The sequence below is a fragment of the Kwoniella dendrophila genome, chromosome 10 (genome assembly GCF_036810415.1).
Source record: "Kwoniella dendrophila CBS 6074 chromosome 10, complete sequence".
Taxonomy (NCBI): Eukaryota; Fungi; Basidiomycota; class Tremellomycetes; order Tremellales; family Cryptococcaceae; genus Kwoniella; species Kwoniella dendrophila.
Genome location: NC_089485.1, coordinates 889046 through 905043, shown reverse-complemented (window position 1 = coordinate 905043; position 15998 = coordinate 889046). Strand labels below are relative to the sequence as shown.

Genomic DNA, 15998 nt, shown 5'->3' with positions numbered 1-15998 from the left:
ACGAAATGCTCCTCGTCCAATATGAGGAACAGCAAGACGACGAAGTGGATAGAAATCCTTGAAATCGTTGAAAAGGTATAGACTGGATTATGTTTCTGCTTACGAAATCGCGGTTGTAGCCGATTCAATGATCTTACCCTTCTTGCGAAACCTTTTGTACTTCCTTATGATAAGCTTTTGTGACCATATGCACATATGATCTTTGCCAACAGCGATCTATGTGTCCGAATTTTGGTATGCGCAAGTCACTTGATGCATGTTGAAGTGAAGTGCTGTTCGTTGATCACAGAGTCCTTACGATCCTGTCGGGTAGAATTATCCAAGTCACTCCTAATCGCGAGTTTTTCGCGGAACGAAATGGTTTGAACGCGTTGTTCGAAGAAATGACTAAGTTACTCATGATCGCTAATCTGGTTTTTATATACATTCATAAAGTACATTCTTTATGACATTCAACTTTGTTTGCAAAGCTGCATGTTATCATGTGAAATATATCAATCCTGAGCGGCAACAATGTTTCATCATCTATCATAAACGGCTAAACAATACTTAGTCAGAACTCCCGATATTGGTACGGTGTGAAGAACCGTGCACCAGTTTCTCAAATACATGTTGACTCACCCAATTCATGTTAATCGATTTTACTACACCTCAACATGATCACGACGCTCATATATAATGACCTACAACGCATATCTTCCTCTATCATCAGTTATTACTCTTTATCACCGTAAACGATAAATCATGTCATCTCTCAAACGGAACTCATCAACTTCATCGACTCCCTGCAAGAAAGCCAAGAAGGACAAGGCAGATGAGATCACAGATGATAACCGAGACTATCAGGCAGAAGATGCAGATATCACCTTGGTATCTGCAGATGGATTGGATTTCAAGGTACATAAATGGGCACTTATGGCAAGCTCGTGAGTAGGACTGTGTTTCAAAATACTGTTTGACAGATTACTGAAACTATATCATGGATAATCTCGCTTAGAAACACCTTCCGCAATATGATTGACATTGGAACTCAAGCTGAGCATCCTACTATAGAGTTATCAGATGACAGATTGGAAAGCTCGAGTAGGCTTAAGATATTCTTAGATTTGGTCTATTCAAGGGGAGTGATGAAGTTTCCGAGAAACCGCGCAGACTACACCGAACTTCATGAAATCATTGAATTACTCCTAAAATATGAAACGACTTATCCTCTTGAGGTCTTCAAATATGCTTTGCAATTATGGATGCACAATTCGTCTGTCCATAATCTTGAGATGTTTATAGCTGGGTCCAAGTTAGATTCTGTGGAGGTTTGTATGGCTGCCATAATGTGCAAAAGAGATAAGATTTACAAAGCGGGAGTGAGTGCTTACGGCTATTTGCTTAGTATAATATACTGTGTTCGGAGTTTTAACAGCGCTGATATGCATTTGGATCCCATCAGACTGGTTCTAGACATTCGAGAAATGACTACTTGCCTGGAAGACATGTTCTTGACCTTTCAGCTGCTTCTTTGACAGCCTTAGTCAGGATTCCAGAACAATATAAATGGGCTTTACAACGGGCTGGGTATCTGGTCAACGCAAATGGCAATGTCTGGGAAGCGCATGCAAATTCAACTGTTGAGGAGTGGTCAGAAACGAAAGAAAAGGTTGCGAAAGAATTTCAGCGATTAATGATTAAACTTGGTGAGTAGTCCAATACATGTACGCAAAAAGTTGTAAACCATGTATCTAATTCAGTTTAATCTATATGTAGCCGAAGAATCATAGTTCATTCCTATTCACCTTTTTCCTACTTCCTAGTCAGCTTCGTCAATATTTGCTACCCGTGATACACCACTTCTACAATACACTGTATAATACACTAAATTCCCTCTAGCATCATACAATCGCCATTGTATCATCATCTTATCCAACTTAATTATGTATAAGATATATGTCATGTACGCATCAAAATTCAATGCTTTCTTAGGATATGAGGTACAACGAGAATTCGACCGCGAACAAGTAATAGGGGGTCTGTGCGTTTGATTACCATACCGGTTGATTGGACTGAAAAGAGGAAAAGTCATTAATGCTTATCGCTGGTTCAGTTAGCATACGTTCATTGTGGCTAAGGAAAACCCTTTTCTAACTAATATCTTCCTCTTCCTCTTCCTCCTCCATACAACCTGTTTCCTTTCCCTTCTCTTTCCTTCCCTTTTCTTAACTGCTGGACTGCTATTCATCAAACATTTGAACCTTCTGTCATACCTACTTTCACATCTATCGTTATTACAATGTCAGAGTCACCTAAAAGTTCGCGTCAAGCAAAAAAGGCGAGAAGAGAGTTGCCGCTTGATGACGAACTGTCAGAATCTGACTTCCCTCTTCTTGATGATACTTACGATGGAGAGGATGAAAGTACAGACATCACTCTGACAACATCAGATCTCGTCGAATTCAAAGTACATAGCGGAGCTCTTATTGCGTCTTCGTAAGTGCTTTACATCCATGAATCGCGGGACAGTTTTCCAAAGACAGACGATGTTAATATAGTTGCAGGCACAAATTCCGGGATATCATCAAAACCATTGATAAGGAGGATCCGGTCATTAGATTCAAAGATGAGAAGATCGAAACATCCGAAATTGTTCGCGCCTTCCTTGATATCATCTACGGCAAACCTCTCGCAATGTATGATCGCAAATATGAAGATACAGTCATGGTAGATTTGATAAAGTTCGTACGAAAATATGAAGCCAGAACAGTACATGAGGTTCTAAGATTAAACTTCAAGGAGTGGAATTTTCATAAAGCTGATAAACTTCGGATATTCACACTCGGGGCAAATCTGGACGATCAAGAAGTTTGTTATCGCTATCATCAAAGCCGAGCGCCAATACTGGCGTGAAGTGAGTTAGATCATGGCCAAAATCTTCTCACCAATACTGATAGATGCACACGATACGCTCTCCAATTGCGTCAGGATGACAAGGACGCTCAAGCCGGTCGACATATTCTTGATCTTTCAGCTGCTCCGCTTCATATACTTGAACTTATTCCGGAAAGATATAAGAGAGCGTTGCAAAGAGCACGCGAGGAATTTTTCGAAAGAGAAGGTAATAATATCTGGGATGAGAATAGAATTGAAGAGTTGACTAAAGAGCAGTGGAAATCGGACATCCGTTCGCTTGCTGAGTATTTTCAGAATTGGATCTGTGAGTTCGTTGACTCGCGAGCTGAAAATATGGTCTTGTTGCTGATTCAAATTTAGGAACTCACAGATAATCACCATCTTCCACATTCTTTCACGCTCCTCCCAGTAACCTTTTCAGCTCTGATAACCGAATTCTTGTGGACGTGTCCCCATGGTATGGTCAGCTTTCTCATGCGCCGCCTTCGTCTCCTTTTTGTAGTTGTACGAAACCTTTATTGTGTGAACTCTATGTAAACGAGAAACCTTCGCAAGAAGCCAAAGCCAATGACTCTACTCTGATTGCATGATAATGTTATATGTATATTTACAATTTTCTTCTGAAGAGAAAAATCTATTCTTGCCTTACACCGATTTCTCTAGCTTGTGGTGACCACTGTTTTCGCGGAGATCGCATATTAGTTGCAGATATTCGCGTTTATATGATGAACCCATTACTCACTCGTTGCGAGGGTATAGCTCTTGTAGGAGCGATATGCCTTTGTTCTTTACTTGCTGATAATCTCCATACACCTAATGTAGCAATTCCAATACCGAATACACAGATAGCAGTGTTCGTTGCCCAGTTTGATGGTCTAGACCACCAACCACCTATTCGTTGAATATCCGAAATTGAGTTATTCGCGAAATATAATGATTGTTATAAGTCGAATGACCGATGTGGATTGAGGTTGAAGGTGATGTAGTTGTAATGTTGTAGAAGCAGGTTATAGCGAATTAATGAAAAGCAGAAAAACAATTTTTGTATTTCGCATAATTAGTTGACTGATCTTTTTTCGCATAATATAAAATATGTATATTTCTACTCACCTGAAGGTGTCCAGACTTCTTTTGGATAAGGGTAGTGTGCCTACAGCAAGTATCGTTACATCCCATTAGTATCCAACCTTTACTTCGTAACATATTATTCATTTCGCAAACTTACTCCGCCGCCCTGCGTGGAAGTGATCAAGTAAGCATACTCCCTACTTGTTGTGATTTCGCGAAACTACTGACTTACCATTGTATTTATGCTATTTGAAGATGTATGATGTATCGAAGATATGCACTATGACAACATGATTTTCAACAACACTTAATTCTCGAGATGAGCTAAGGCAGCAAGTAACGTCTTGGATGTTTCAGCATGAAGTAAGAAGATTGTGGCGCACCTAAATGCAAAGAAGCGAAATGTGGCAGTAGGTACGCTAAGTTGATCCAATTTGCGAAAAAGCACAGTTTGACCTTGATAGGCTTGCCCGTTTTGGCGAAATGCATATAAAACTGAAAAAGAGAAAATATTATTGGCTATCGGAAGTTGTCGGAAAGAAATTATTTGCCATACAAGTAATAGCCGTCATAATTTGGATTGACCTATAATGAGCGTTGTATACGAAATACGCCCTACACCGCACCACAAATCACCGCCAAACACAGATCACGCCAATCAATCATCACCAAACATTTTCAGAAATTTATCTACATCTCGCATCTCACATTTCTTACATTTCCATTCATCGATTCTGATAAAACCTTCTCAACCTACCTCAAATCAACACATAGACAATCAAAATGGCTGGTGATTCTTACACTCCTGGTGAGTATATACTGTTTAGTCTCTGGAAAATCGAGACAAATCGATTTTGTGGCCATCTTTCAAATTCCCTTCTCTTGCCTCTCATCGGTTTCGGTGTCGATCGATTTCTCAGTATCAAAATCACATAGCAATCCAAGCGTGGCACAACTACAAAGAACCCTCAGATATGATGTTCGGTCGTAATCTGGTACTAATTACACGGCTTCCATTACATAGGTGACGCTTCCAAAGGTGCCGGTATCTTCAAAGTAAGTTGAGACCTTTCTTTCACTCTCAATCTCAAATACTTAGCTGATCTTTTTTACTTTATCAATCATAGACTCGATGTGCTCAATGCCACACCCTTGAGGCCGGTGGTCCTCACAAAGTACGTAGTTTCATCTCTCTTCATCGACATCACCTTTCTTCGGTCACACTCCAACCGTTTTTCGGATTTTTCCCGCCATTTTTCGCTCGTGCTGATGAATTGCCTTTTCTTGCTCAGGTCGGCCCTAATCTACACGGTATTTTCGGGAGGAAATCGGGGCAGGCTGAAGGCTATTCGTACACTCGTAAATGAGGCTTTTGTTGCATAGAAATAAAACTCTTGAAGGCGTTGAAATTGAAAGAGAGGCTAATGAAATGACTGAAATAGCTGCCAACGTCAACAAAGGTGTAGAATGGGTAAGTTTCGATTTGCGCCCGTTCCTTCGTTCCTGTCAATCATTTTACTTCCGCGTCATTCTAAGTAACTTTCCCACGCTTCTATTCTACTCAATATACGGTACTTAGGTGTCTGGAGAACGCTGACAAAAGCAAAATTAATCAGAACGGACAAACCCTTTTTGAATACCTCGAAAACCCAAAGAAATACATCCCTGGAACCAAGATGGCTTTCGCTGGTTTGAAAAAGGCTAAAGACAGGAACGACCTCGTAGCTCATTTGGAAGAAGCGTAAGCCGTTGTTTCCATCGTTCTCATCATCATTTTGACCATTTTCGACGTGAAGATGTCGAGAAATCCCAAAAAAACATCGATGAAAGCGATCTTGACCTTAATCTTTCTCCGTCCACCATACAACCTTTCTGAGTGCCACATTCGCTGACGCGCGTTTGATTTCTTTATTTCGTAGCACCAAATAAGCTATCTTTGTAGATACTGAACACATACATATAGTAGGAATGGTCTACATATAGGTTGAAGCTGGGGTTTGAAAAGGAATGTATACACATAACATTCACAATTTGGTATAGCCTTTGCAAGCTAGACTAGTTCTGTAATATACATGCATATTGATTCCCCTCTCTCCATATATCATTGGTGATGGTGATATACTGACATTTAGCAGCGAAATACTGACACGTCCAGTCAGAAAATTGGACGTCAGCAAGGAGTAGCGTCCGGACTCTACAGGGTGGCAAACGAACCGAACTGTAGCAAAACTCAACTATCAGAATATCATTAGTATTGATGACCCATGATCAGTTACCCATTGGATGCAAGAAGTGCGAAAAACAGGTATCTCTTACTGTTAAGTCTTTCGCAAACGCAACTCTGCGATCGACAAGAACTGTCTTCACCATTCTAGACGAGATCGCGCGGGTTACAAACCTCAGGAATTAAACGAAGTAAACATCTTATTCATTCAACATAAACAGCATACAACATAAACAGCAGACAACATATCAATCATCACATTCAGTTACGGATTTGTACATATTTTCATAAGTTCGTTCACCGGAACAGAATAGTTGTGATTTTCATTATTTCATTAAGCAAGTTCTTTAGCAAAAACAGAAGCAACGTGGACCCATCGATAATCTTGGTTGTGCAATTCAACACTCTCATTCATACCTTTTTGTAATGCTTTTTGCCACTTGTCAGGTAGAACTGACTTCCATTGATCAATAATAGAGTTGACGTTTGAGTGCATGCCACCAATTCTAGCATTCTATAGGATGTCGGTCAGCTTCACGTAGGGGTTAGGGAAACTACGAAACATAACATGTTTTTCACATTTTCGTTACTGAACATACCGAACGATACTCACCTTTTTATCGGTATATTCTCTAGCCTTCTTACTCTTGATACAAGCTGAAACCATTTCATGATCTTGCAGAGTGGTGGCAAATTGCATAACAACTAAAGGATCAATTGAACCATTCCATACCCAATCATAAATATTCAATTTCAAAATACTCATTGGTCTTTAGCATTCCATTCGGTGAATAGATGGATCAAACCTTGGATGACTTTATGTTCTTCAACGGGATCATCATATGAATCAGGTGGGTCCAAAGATTTACCTTCAACTAAAAATTTCATTCGAGTAATGATTGCAGACGTTTCATATACTTTATCTATAAGATAAATGTCTTTGACTGCTTTTTCATCTGACCAAAATGTAAGCAGACCATAGAAACGGCCACTAAACGAGAAGATAACAGATGGAACATTCATAGATATCAGTGTCAATAACATCGAATGCTATCAATATTACATCTAATATGAAGATGTCTGGAAATGATGTCACATATTTACTTGATGCAGTATAGTCCACTACCGGTAATGATGACTGTTTTGTCATCACTACAATGTAATGTAACGTTGCCACCAGTACAGACTGAATATCTAGGACATTCATGCTTTTCCTTGTTTTCTTCTTTAGCTGTGTTTCCTGTAGTCGCATCTACAGCATCATTGGTTGTACTGTTGTTATTCCCTGCTACTTCTTCTGTAGCTGCTGGTTTTGCGACTTGCTCTTCATGGTATGGCGGAGGTGGTAGTACATCTTTATCGTTTTTTACCTTGATATGGTGTGAGAAAGCTTCTCTGAATTTTTCTGAGAGTGATTCGGGATCACCTTCTTTGTTTGTTCTGGATTTAGATATTTTGTTACCCATTTTACAAATCAATTTTACAAGGATCGATATGCTAAGGGGGTTCTGAAAATGAAAATACAACATGCATACCGGGAAAGAAGTTTTTCACCTCATAGAAGAATTTGATTATATTTATGCATTGTCTTTTCACATTCTATTTCTTTTCCAACATCCACCTCGTCGTGCGTCTACGTATGGCTTCACACGAAAATATACTGTAATACGCCACTGACAACATGATGTTTGTACAGCTGAAACATTACAGGACAAATGTTATCTTATAGCTTATCCTTATCATGATTGTTCGAGCTGATAGATCGGCAATACTAGATCTTGCTAGATTACGGAGATAGTGCAGATGGAAGGAAGTGGTATAAGCTGATTCATTATACTTTAGAATTACAGTTCGAAACTGGATCTAAATGAAAAGTACATCATAGCCCTTGTTCTTCTGAAGATAGTATGTAGTTTCTGGATCAGTACGTATATCTACCTCAACAGCATGCATGATTCTAACTTACTATAAAGTTTCATTATCTCTCGGAATCTGTCCGCTGCTAATCCTCTGTAAACCGAATCCTCGTTTTCAAAGTCAAAATCTTTAGTAGTTCTCAGTAGAGCACATGCATATATCGGCGATATCCTTGTATAATGCCAATCTAGAGCTTCTAAAATATCCAATACAGGTTTCTTTCCATTGACTGAATTGACTAAAGAGCGCTATACGCGAGAAACAGAAGAACGAAACCATCATGAGTTAACATCATACTACGTAAAAGCTTTTACTCACTCACTCTATGAACACCATGCATATTCTGAGTATCCCACATCCGATTATACGAGCTTCTTATTGCGTATGAGCAAGTTTTAACACAATCTAATATTGATCCTGCTACGAAGATGGCCAATGTAGAAGTTATACCTGAAAAGCACATGGATTGTAAAGATATTTTCAATTGTTCTATTAATCCATTCATGTCGTATTTTTGCAAGAAACCAATCAAATCTATCAGATCTTGAATTTCAGCTATAGATTTTAGCTTCGGTTCCTTTAAAGGTTCCCCATATGCTATATCGAAGTACATTCTAAGTATCATAGACCTTTCAATTTCGACGTCCGATAATTCTAACTTTATCTGATCAGACTCTGACTGGTGATTTGCAGGTTGGTTGAGCGCTAAAATATCTCGAAATACAGGAATGAAACAGATGAAAATAATTGTGATAATTAGCTGATACACACAATATGCGAGATAGCTTTCGACTATACTGGGATAGGTCGTCGTAATTCTATGACTCACGAAGTAGATTTAAGGATGTAGGAATGTACATAGAAAGGTAACATATCACAAGAATAAATGACAACGTCAGTATCTTTTGGTTGTGAATATTTATCGTTCAGATTGAACACCCCTTCATCTTCATCAGGATTTAGTCGAGGTCGTTTCGAGCCAGACGAATCTTCAGAGTCGCAAGAGCTATCTCGGTGTCTTCGAGACATTTTATGGATTGTGAGGCCAAGTTATTCAGAAGGTGGTTGAGTGATACATGCTAAGAACCAAGAGGAAGATAATCAAGCAAATTATAGTTACTTCATGTTCTCGGTGAACGCGTTGAAATCAGGCACTCAAGAATATCCTACCGCGTCGAGAAGGTCTGTTAAAATAAGTTACATGATTATCAACACTTTGTTTCACCATCTCCTGAAGTCATAGCATAGATGGTCATTTGCGGAAATATACATCAAGTGAACACTGAACAACATGCATAGATATACGAGATATGCAAGTATGGGCTGAGAGCAGGAATCGTATTATAAGGATATCTAAGAGATATTAATCATCATCGTTATTGTCATTATCATCATCTATAAGGTTTCTTCTATTTAGACTAGTTTTGGTATTTGAGGGTAGGATACCCTCCCTAGAGTGTATAATTTTGCATTCATCAGCTTGCGGTCTTGTAATGGAAACAGTATCGCTGGGAAGTAGACAAAGACGGATGAAGGGATGCTAGATTGAAATCCTCACTCACTTCTTCAGTAACCCTTCCACACCACTCTCATCAACTTCCCAATCAACCCTTATCCAAGTCTTTTCTAAATCACCACCTTTATACAACAGCATGGTGGGTAATACATCTGAATCCGGTTTACCTAATGGTTCTTCATCTTCATATTTTGTATGCGAATTTGCATTTGAAGAACTAGGCGGTAGGAGTGAAAATTGTAAAGATGTCGCTCTTGCTTTGAACAGTGTTATAGGTATTGGTAGATTTGAAGATGAAGGTAGATTGAGGGATAAGTGCAGTAAAGATGCAATTAATGATGTACACCGCGGTATATCCTGAGCAGCGTTGTTAGTATTGAACCCGTTTGGGTGCTGTGTAATTGTAACTTACAGGTTCATATATCAATACTACAACCCAACCAGGTCTTTCGACAGCTTCGATAAAGTTTTCTTTTCCGATCTCTCTTAATCCACCTCTTTTTATACTCTGTCTTCTATCTTCGTATTTATATTGGTCCTCATCATCCTCATCTTCATTGTTGTGATTATATTGATTTCTGATTAATTGATCTTTTCTCTTTTTACGCCATTCTTCTAACTCATCCTGTTCTTGTTCTTGTTTCCGTAATAAATCTTCTTCATGTATAGTCAAACCTATGATAGCTTTTCTATTTTGTTCTATAATCGTATCATTTAATTCTTTTTCTCTTTTTTGTTTTTGAAATGAATTATGTGCTTTACGATCTTCTATTACACCTTTTGGTCCAGTTTGTGGTCCATCATGTTCAACATTAATATTTTGATTTGATGATATTGGTGGAACTCCTTTACCTGATATATCACCTCTTTTACCTATTTTATTGTTATTATCCTGGTTGTTATCTGATTCCAAATCTGAACCTAATTCATCATCTGTATTTAAAGGTGTATCAGATGAAATTGATCTTATAGGTGATGGAGGTGAATCATCGAATGAAAATAATGATCCATTCAATGCTGCAGTTTCTAATGAGTCAGGCATTATATGGTCATCCCGCTTCTACACGCTGAATAAGTCTCAGGAAGCTTAATGATCTCTCTTGAGTTGACTTTGGGATACCCTACCGGTTCTATGCTACTCCAACTTGATTCAGACGTTGATGTATTTTGGCAATATCTGTCGAATTCGTTTTCGCGAAAGGGTAGTAAGCTGTAAAGAACAGTCCGAGTAAAGGTTGAGAAGTGTGATTTTGAGAGTAACAAGAATGACTAAGTGAGGTCAGATATGCACAGATCCATGGATAGTGCAAGAACAATAAAAATCGCAATTTCGTGATAAAGGTTCGCGTTTCAGAGATAGCGAAGAAAATTACAGCCGGATAACCGGGATGGTGATATACAGGAACAAACCACCGCATCAATTATTATGCTTATATGGTGGAGTTCTTGAGTTCGCTTCATAGAATCATCTGTGTGCATGAACAACTTACTGTATAGAGGTAACAGTAATTTATGCATGCAGATAAATATGTGTTTTGACATGAGGGTTAAATATGACATGATCCGATGAGTTACAAAACTGAGATGTCTTTTTTATTCACACGTAAATCCTCTCATATCTGCGATGCCGGTCCAACTTGGCCTTTTCTTACAAAACCCCAGAAAGCCTTTTCCGCACATCAATAACGGTGTCTTCAGTGCCATAATGGCCTATTCATCATCATCTCGTTTCCTCTGTGAAATGAAAACAACTCAAGTGAGCCACAAATCTCACAAAATCATCCCGCCGACTTACCTTCATTTCCCTTGTAACTTTTGTTCTAGCAGCTTCATGTCTTGCCAATTCAGGATTCATTTTCGACATTTTTGATTTTTCAACTTCTACTCTCAGATCATACATTACTTCATCATCATCATTTGAAATAAAAGTAATTGCTAAACCATTTTTACCTGCTCTACCTGTTCTACCGATTCTGTGTACATATTGTTCAATTGTTCCTGACATTTGCCAATTTATGACTAAAGAGACATCGGGTACATCAATACCTCTACCTGCTAAGTCAGTTGCGACTAAAACAGAAACATTTCCATCTCTTAATGCTTGTAACGATGATTCTCTTTGTTCTTGAGTTTTACCTGAATGTAATGTAGTACCAGATAATCCAGCTTGTTGAACATATCTGACAACCATATCTGCTGTTTTCTTTTGGTTAACAAAAACAATTATAGGTGGTGGTAATCCAATAGTTCTTAAAATTTCGATCAATCTTGCTTTTCGCTTATCCTCACCTCCATGTATAAATTCAACTCTCTGTTCTACAGTATCTACTGCTTCACCAGCATTACCAATTGTGACAGTTGCAGGTTTCCTCAAGTACTTTCTAGTCAATCTTTCGACCGCCGCAGGCATAGTAGCGGAGAAAAGTGTTGTAACTCTCCAACCTTGCCATTCTCCAGTCTTCAACGCATTGTTGATTTCAGCATCATCAGGCTTGACGAAAGTTGCAGGCATAGCATCTAAGATAAAGTTCAAATCTAACTCGAAACCTAAATCAACCATTCTATCGGCTTCATCCATGACCACGTATCGACATTGAGACATGACCAACATTGATTTATCAATCATGTCCTTCAAACGACCAGGTGTGGCAATAATGATTTCGGCACCATTTCGTAGATTGAATTGTTGTTCCTCCACTGATCTACCACCAACAATCGATACACAATTGTAACCCATTGGTTTGGCAAATCTAAGCGCTTCCTGTTCGATTTGTTGGGCCAGCTCTCGAGTAGGAGCCATGATCAAGGCATATGGACCTTTATGTCGATTTTCGTCATCAAACGGCGGAAGATGACCTATATAATCCAGCATAGGAATAACGAAAGCAGCGGTTTTACCGGAACCTACAAAGGGTGTTATCATAAGCATAAGTCATTCGCAAAATTGTGAGGATGTCTGCCAGGCACTTGATACTTACCGGTTTTAGCAATACCAATTAAATCTCTATTTTGCATACCGATTGGAATAGCTTGTCTTTGAATTGGTGAAGGTTCTTTATAACCTATTTCTTCTATGACATCCAAAATATTATAAGGTATATTTGATTCTCTCCATGAACGTAACGGTACAGGGATATTACCACCTCTTGCGGCAATAGCGAAATCTTCTCTGAAAATACGCCAATCACGATCTTTCATTTCTTCCAAAGGTTTTTCTGACCAATGTCTATCATCGTTTGAACCTTTACCTGCTCTACGTCTTTCTAATGCATCAGCGTGATTATCTTTGAATTCCTGTTGACCTCTTCTTTTGCCACCTTCATCAAATCCTGCTAATCTACCACCAAACATCGCTCCACCAGGTCCTTTTGATTTAACATCTGTACTCCATGAATCACGTTCATTTATGGTCGTATCATCATTCTCATTCCAATCAAATACCACTTTTTTATCATTCTGTTTTCTTAACCTAGGTTTCTTTTGATCTGTCTTTTGACCTAAATATCTTGCTTTTAATGCAATTAATTCTGTATCAGTAGGTAACGCTACATCACCAGGTGAATTTGGTCCTGGTGTAGATGATGATCCAGCTTTTCCAGGTGTTAAAGGTGTTCCATTTCCGTTACTATATCCATTACCGTTATAAGGTAAAGCAGGCGAATCCCTCATACCTCTAGGTCCAGATGGTGGAGCATTCCCTCTAGGTCCTGTAGGTACATTTGATCTTGCATTTCCGTTATTGTTATACCTTGAGTCTAGTCTTCCGTAGTCCTGTCGTCCATAACGATCGTCTATAGGAGTAAAGTTAGCTTACTGTCCTATTCAGTGACGAAGAAGCTATAGCTTACATGATCCTCTTCCATCACCATTCTGCGCTCCATATCTAGCTGCATCAGCTTTCCGCCTTTCTTCTTCAGCAGCACGTTCAAATTCTATTCGTTGTTGACGTTCAGCTTCCTCCTTTCCTTGCTGAGATTGTACTTCCGCTTGCCTTTTTTCTAAAGCGAGTTTAGCTCGGTCAGCTTTCGATAAGAATTTGGGCTATATCAATGTAAGAAACGACGTTAGCGATTTATATCAGATGATAAGAAGTACATGTCTTTTAAGGTATACATCCACAAAAGGGGATTTAGAACTTACCTTTGAAGCAGCCTCCTTCTCTGCTTTTTGTTTGGCTAAAATCTCATCTACAGATAGTGGACCTGCCATTTTGGTGTCTGGTAGAAGATAGATCCTACTTACAGCTAAATGCTATAATCCTAGATCGCTATTGGTATATATAAATAAATGAAGATGCTGCCCTATATCGTTAATTGTTAAAGAGATTCAAGAATTGGGTGGCAATAACAGATGATAAATGATGGCATTCGCGTGGATAATAGAGCTGGGATAAATTACCATAAACAGAAATTACCATGAGAACGTTCCTATATCCCACGTGCTTCCCATGTTGTGCCTTGATCCGGTCCGAGCTGATACAGTTGTAAGAAATGATGACGGTGATGATGATTACGAAGGTAACAAAAAGTAAAAAGATAACATGGGAGGTTTTGTTTAATTCACTTCTTCTTCTCCCAAACATACAGCTTATCACTTCAACCACTCAAATATTAACAATAACTTCTCAATATGTCAGAGTGTATCATCTCTCCCTCGGTTCTCGCTGTGAGCTTCTTTAATCGTTCTGTTCAATAGGTGCGAAGGGATGAATTAAAGCTCATAGTGTATTTTCCCGTGACAGAGTGACCTTTCCAAATTATCTAGTGAATGTCAACGTATGATTGATAATGGTTGTGATTGGTTACACATGGGTAAGTTGGCAATCCTTTTCTGCCTACCCCTCTTGGGCATCCTACTTGTCAGCTGCACAAGCCGCGCGTTCTGTTTTATTTGACACCAATGAGCAAAACAGCTAATATATGATGTTCCAAATAGACGTAATGGACGGTCATTTCGTACCAAATATAACAATGGGTCCACCCATCTTAACATGGGTACATAAAAATGTACCTGAAATATTTATGGATTGTCATATGATGGTTTCTGATCCAGCTAAATGGGTACCTGAAGTTGCTAAAGCTGGTGGAAAGAGTTATACATTCCATTATGAAGCTGTTTGTGAGTTCACCAATACATATCGAATGTGTAGACTGTGACTGATAAATACCATCACAATTTTTATGTTCATTCCTTATTCGATAACCTCTATTGATAATCTCAATATACTTCCATTGCCATTTCCATAAATTCGACGACGTTGGTTCATATCACTTTCAATAGCCGACCACAAAGAGGTGATCAAAACCATCCGAGAACACAACATGAAAGTAGGATTAGCTATATCACCCGAAACTTCATCAGATGTAATAACTGAGGAACTCGGTAACTTAGTTGATATGTTATTAGTTATGACTGTTAAACCTGGATATGGAGGTCAAAAATTTATGCCAGAATGTTTACCGAAAGTTGAAGATTTAAGAAAAAGATTCCCAGGTAAAAATATCCAAGTTGATGGAGGTGTAGGTAAAGGTAATGCTTGTCAATGTGCTAAAGCAGGTGAGTTAGATCCTTTCAATAGATATTCAATCCTTAGTAATGGTAAGGGGAGGAATAGTGATATAGGATAGTCTCTACTCTTGAATGAGTTTCATCTTTCTTAGATAGAACTGCTTATGGTTCTATTAGAAGTCAACGTTTAACAGACACTGATTATTGTCTTGCAACTTTATAATTCAGGTTCAAATGTTTTAGTAGCAGGAACAGCTATTTTCGGTGCCGAAGATCCAAAGAAAACAATCACAGAAATTAGAGATTCAGTTAATCAAACCCTTGCTGAAAACAAGCATTAAATATCGGAATGGAGAGATAAGCAAAAAACCATTCAAAGCATGAAGAGACGCTGACCAGGGGAAGGTACAAAGAACGATAGGAATAGGTCCCGGAGCAGGACTTTTCTTCTTTAAGAGAAATCAAATTCGAAAATTACCATACTCGGTAGGGGCGATGGGAATTGGGAGGGATGAGATTGATCATTTCCAAAATACAAAACACAGAATACTTGTATAGAATGCTTCGTTCAATGTATCCTGTCGAAAGGGAAATGACATATATTGAGGCCCAAAATCACATTAGTATAATGAGAGCTCATCCTAATACTGACTGGCTAATCAATCAGTTCTGTCAATTATAGATATAGAATATATAAATCTGCTTATTTCGATCATCTGAGACTAAGATTTTGCGGACGTATGGGTCATGGAACATGTTTGAGAATGATGGGTTTCTCTATTATCGATATTCGACGTACTGAATCACTTAGCATCATCCCTCAAACAAGGTAAAGTAAATGATGAAGACATTTCGCAATTGATCATT

General features: G+C 38.6%; 10 protein-coding genes across 10 annotated transcripts; 4 read left to right on the top strand and 6 right to left on the bottom strand.

The window, feature by feature from the left end:
* Positions 1-744: 744 nt before the first annotated feature.
* Positions 745-1772, top strand: L201_007283 (uncharacterized protein; the record flags this gene model as incomplete). The annotated part of the gene is made up of 4 exons (XM_066222994.1): positions 745-926; positions 998-1361; positions 1445-1688; positions 1759-1772. 4 exons carry the CDS (start codon positions 745-747, stop codon positions 1770-1772), a joined length of 804 nt encoding a protein of 267 aa, XP_066079091.1.
* A 509-nt stretch (positions 1773-2281) lies between these two features.
* On the top strand, positions 2282-2895 carry L201_007282 (uncharacterized protein; the record flags this gene model as incomplete). Its single annotated transcript, XM_066222993.1, has 2 exons — positions 2282-2478; positions 2547-2895. 2 exons carry the CDS (start codon positions 2282-2284, stop codon positions 2893-2895), a joined length of 546 nt encoding a protein of 181 aa, XP_066079090.1.
* A 637-nt stretch (positions 2896-3532) lies between these two features.
* L201_007281 (uncharacterized protein) lies at positions 3533-4201 on the bottom strand (the record flags this gene model as incomplete). Its single annotated transcript, XM_066222992.1, has 5 exons — positions 3533-3574; positions 3641-3789; positions 4009-4048; positions 4124-4132; positions 4199-4201. 5 exons carry the CDS (start codon positions 4199-4201, stop codon positions 3533-3535), a joined length of 243 nt encoding a protein of 80 aa, XP_066079089.1.
* Positions 4202-4749: 548 nt separating this feature from the next.
* Positions 4750-5711, top strand: L201_007280 (cytochrome c; the record flags this gene model as incomplete). Its single annotated transcript, XM_066222991.1, has 6 exons — positions 4750-4774; positions 4991-5022; positions 5094-5141; positions 5259-5325; positions 5409-5437; positions 5583-5711. 6 exons carry the CDS (start codon positions 4750-4752, stop codon positions 5709-5711), a joined length of 330 nt encoding a protein of 109 aa, XP_066079088.1.
* Positions 5712-6524: 813 nt separating this feature from the next.
* On the bottom strand, positions 6525-6857 carry L201_007279 (uncharacterized protein; the record flags this gene model as incomplete). The annotated part of the gene is made up of 2 exons (XM_066222990.1): positions 6525-6704; positions 6804-6857. 2 exons carry the CDS (start codon positions 6855-6857, stop codon positions 6525-6527), a joined length of 234 nt encoding a protein of 77 aa, XP_066079087.1.
* Positions 6858-6952: 95 nt separating this feature from the next.
* Positions 6953-7656, bottom strand: L201_007278 (uncharacterized protein; the record flags this gene model as incomplete). Its single annotated transcript, XM_066222989.1, has 2 exons — positions 6953-7181; positions 7295-7656. 2 exons carry the CDS (start codon positions 7654-7656, stop codon positions 6953-6955), a joined length of 591 nt encoding a protein of 196 aa, XP_066079086.1.
* A 365-nt stretch (positions 7657-8021) lies between these two features.
* Positions 8022-9136, bottom strand: L201_007277 (uncharacterized protein; the record flags this gene model as incomplete). The annotated part of the gene is made up of 4 exons (XM_066222988.1): positions 8022-8053; positions 8157-8355; positions 8430-8721; positions 8937-9136. The coding sequence occupies 4 exons, from the start codon at positions 9134-9136 to the stop codon at positions 8022-8024; spliced, it is 723 nt and encodes a 240-aa protein (XP_066079085.1).
* A 334-nt stretch (positions 9137-9470) lies between these two features.
* Positions 9471-10665, bottom strand: L201_007276 (uncharacterized protein; the record flags this gene model as incomplete). The annotated part of the gene is made up of 3 exons (XM_066222987.1): positions 9471-9558; positions 9670-9980; positions 10036-10665. The coding sequence occupies 3 exons, from the start codon at positions 10663-10665 to the stop codon at positions 9471-9473; spliced, it is 1029 nt and encodes a 342-aa protein (XP_066079084.1).
* Positions 10666-11333: 668 nt separating this feature from the next.
* On the bottom strand, positions 11334-13832 carry L201_007275 (pre-mRNA-splicing ATP-dependent RNA helicase PRP28; the record flags this gene model as incomplete). The annotated part of the gene is made up of 5 exons (XM_066222986.1): positions 11334-11357; positions 11419-12527; positions 12602-13414; positions 13472-13664; positions 13764-13832. The coding sequence occupies 5 exons, from the start codon at positions 13830-13832 to the stop codon at positions 11334-11336; spliced, it is 2208 nt and encodes a 735-aa protein (XP_066079083.1).
* Positions 13833-14252: 420 nt separating this feature from the next.
* Positions 14253-15472, top strand: L201_007274 (ribulose-phosphate 3-epimerase; the record flags this gene model as incomplete). The annotated part of the gene is made up of 5 exons (XM_066222985.1): positions 14253-14288; positions 14365-14434; positions 14559-14741; positions 14904-15179; positions 15360-15472. 5 exons carry the CDS (start codon positions 14253-14255, stop codon positions 15470-15472), a joined length of 678 nt encoding a protein of 225 aa, XP_066079082.1.
* Positions 15473-15998: the final 526 nt, after the last annotated feature.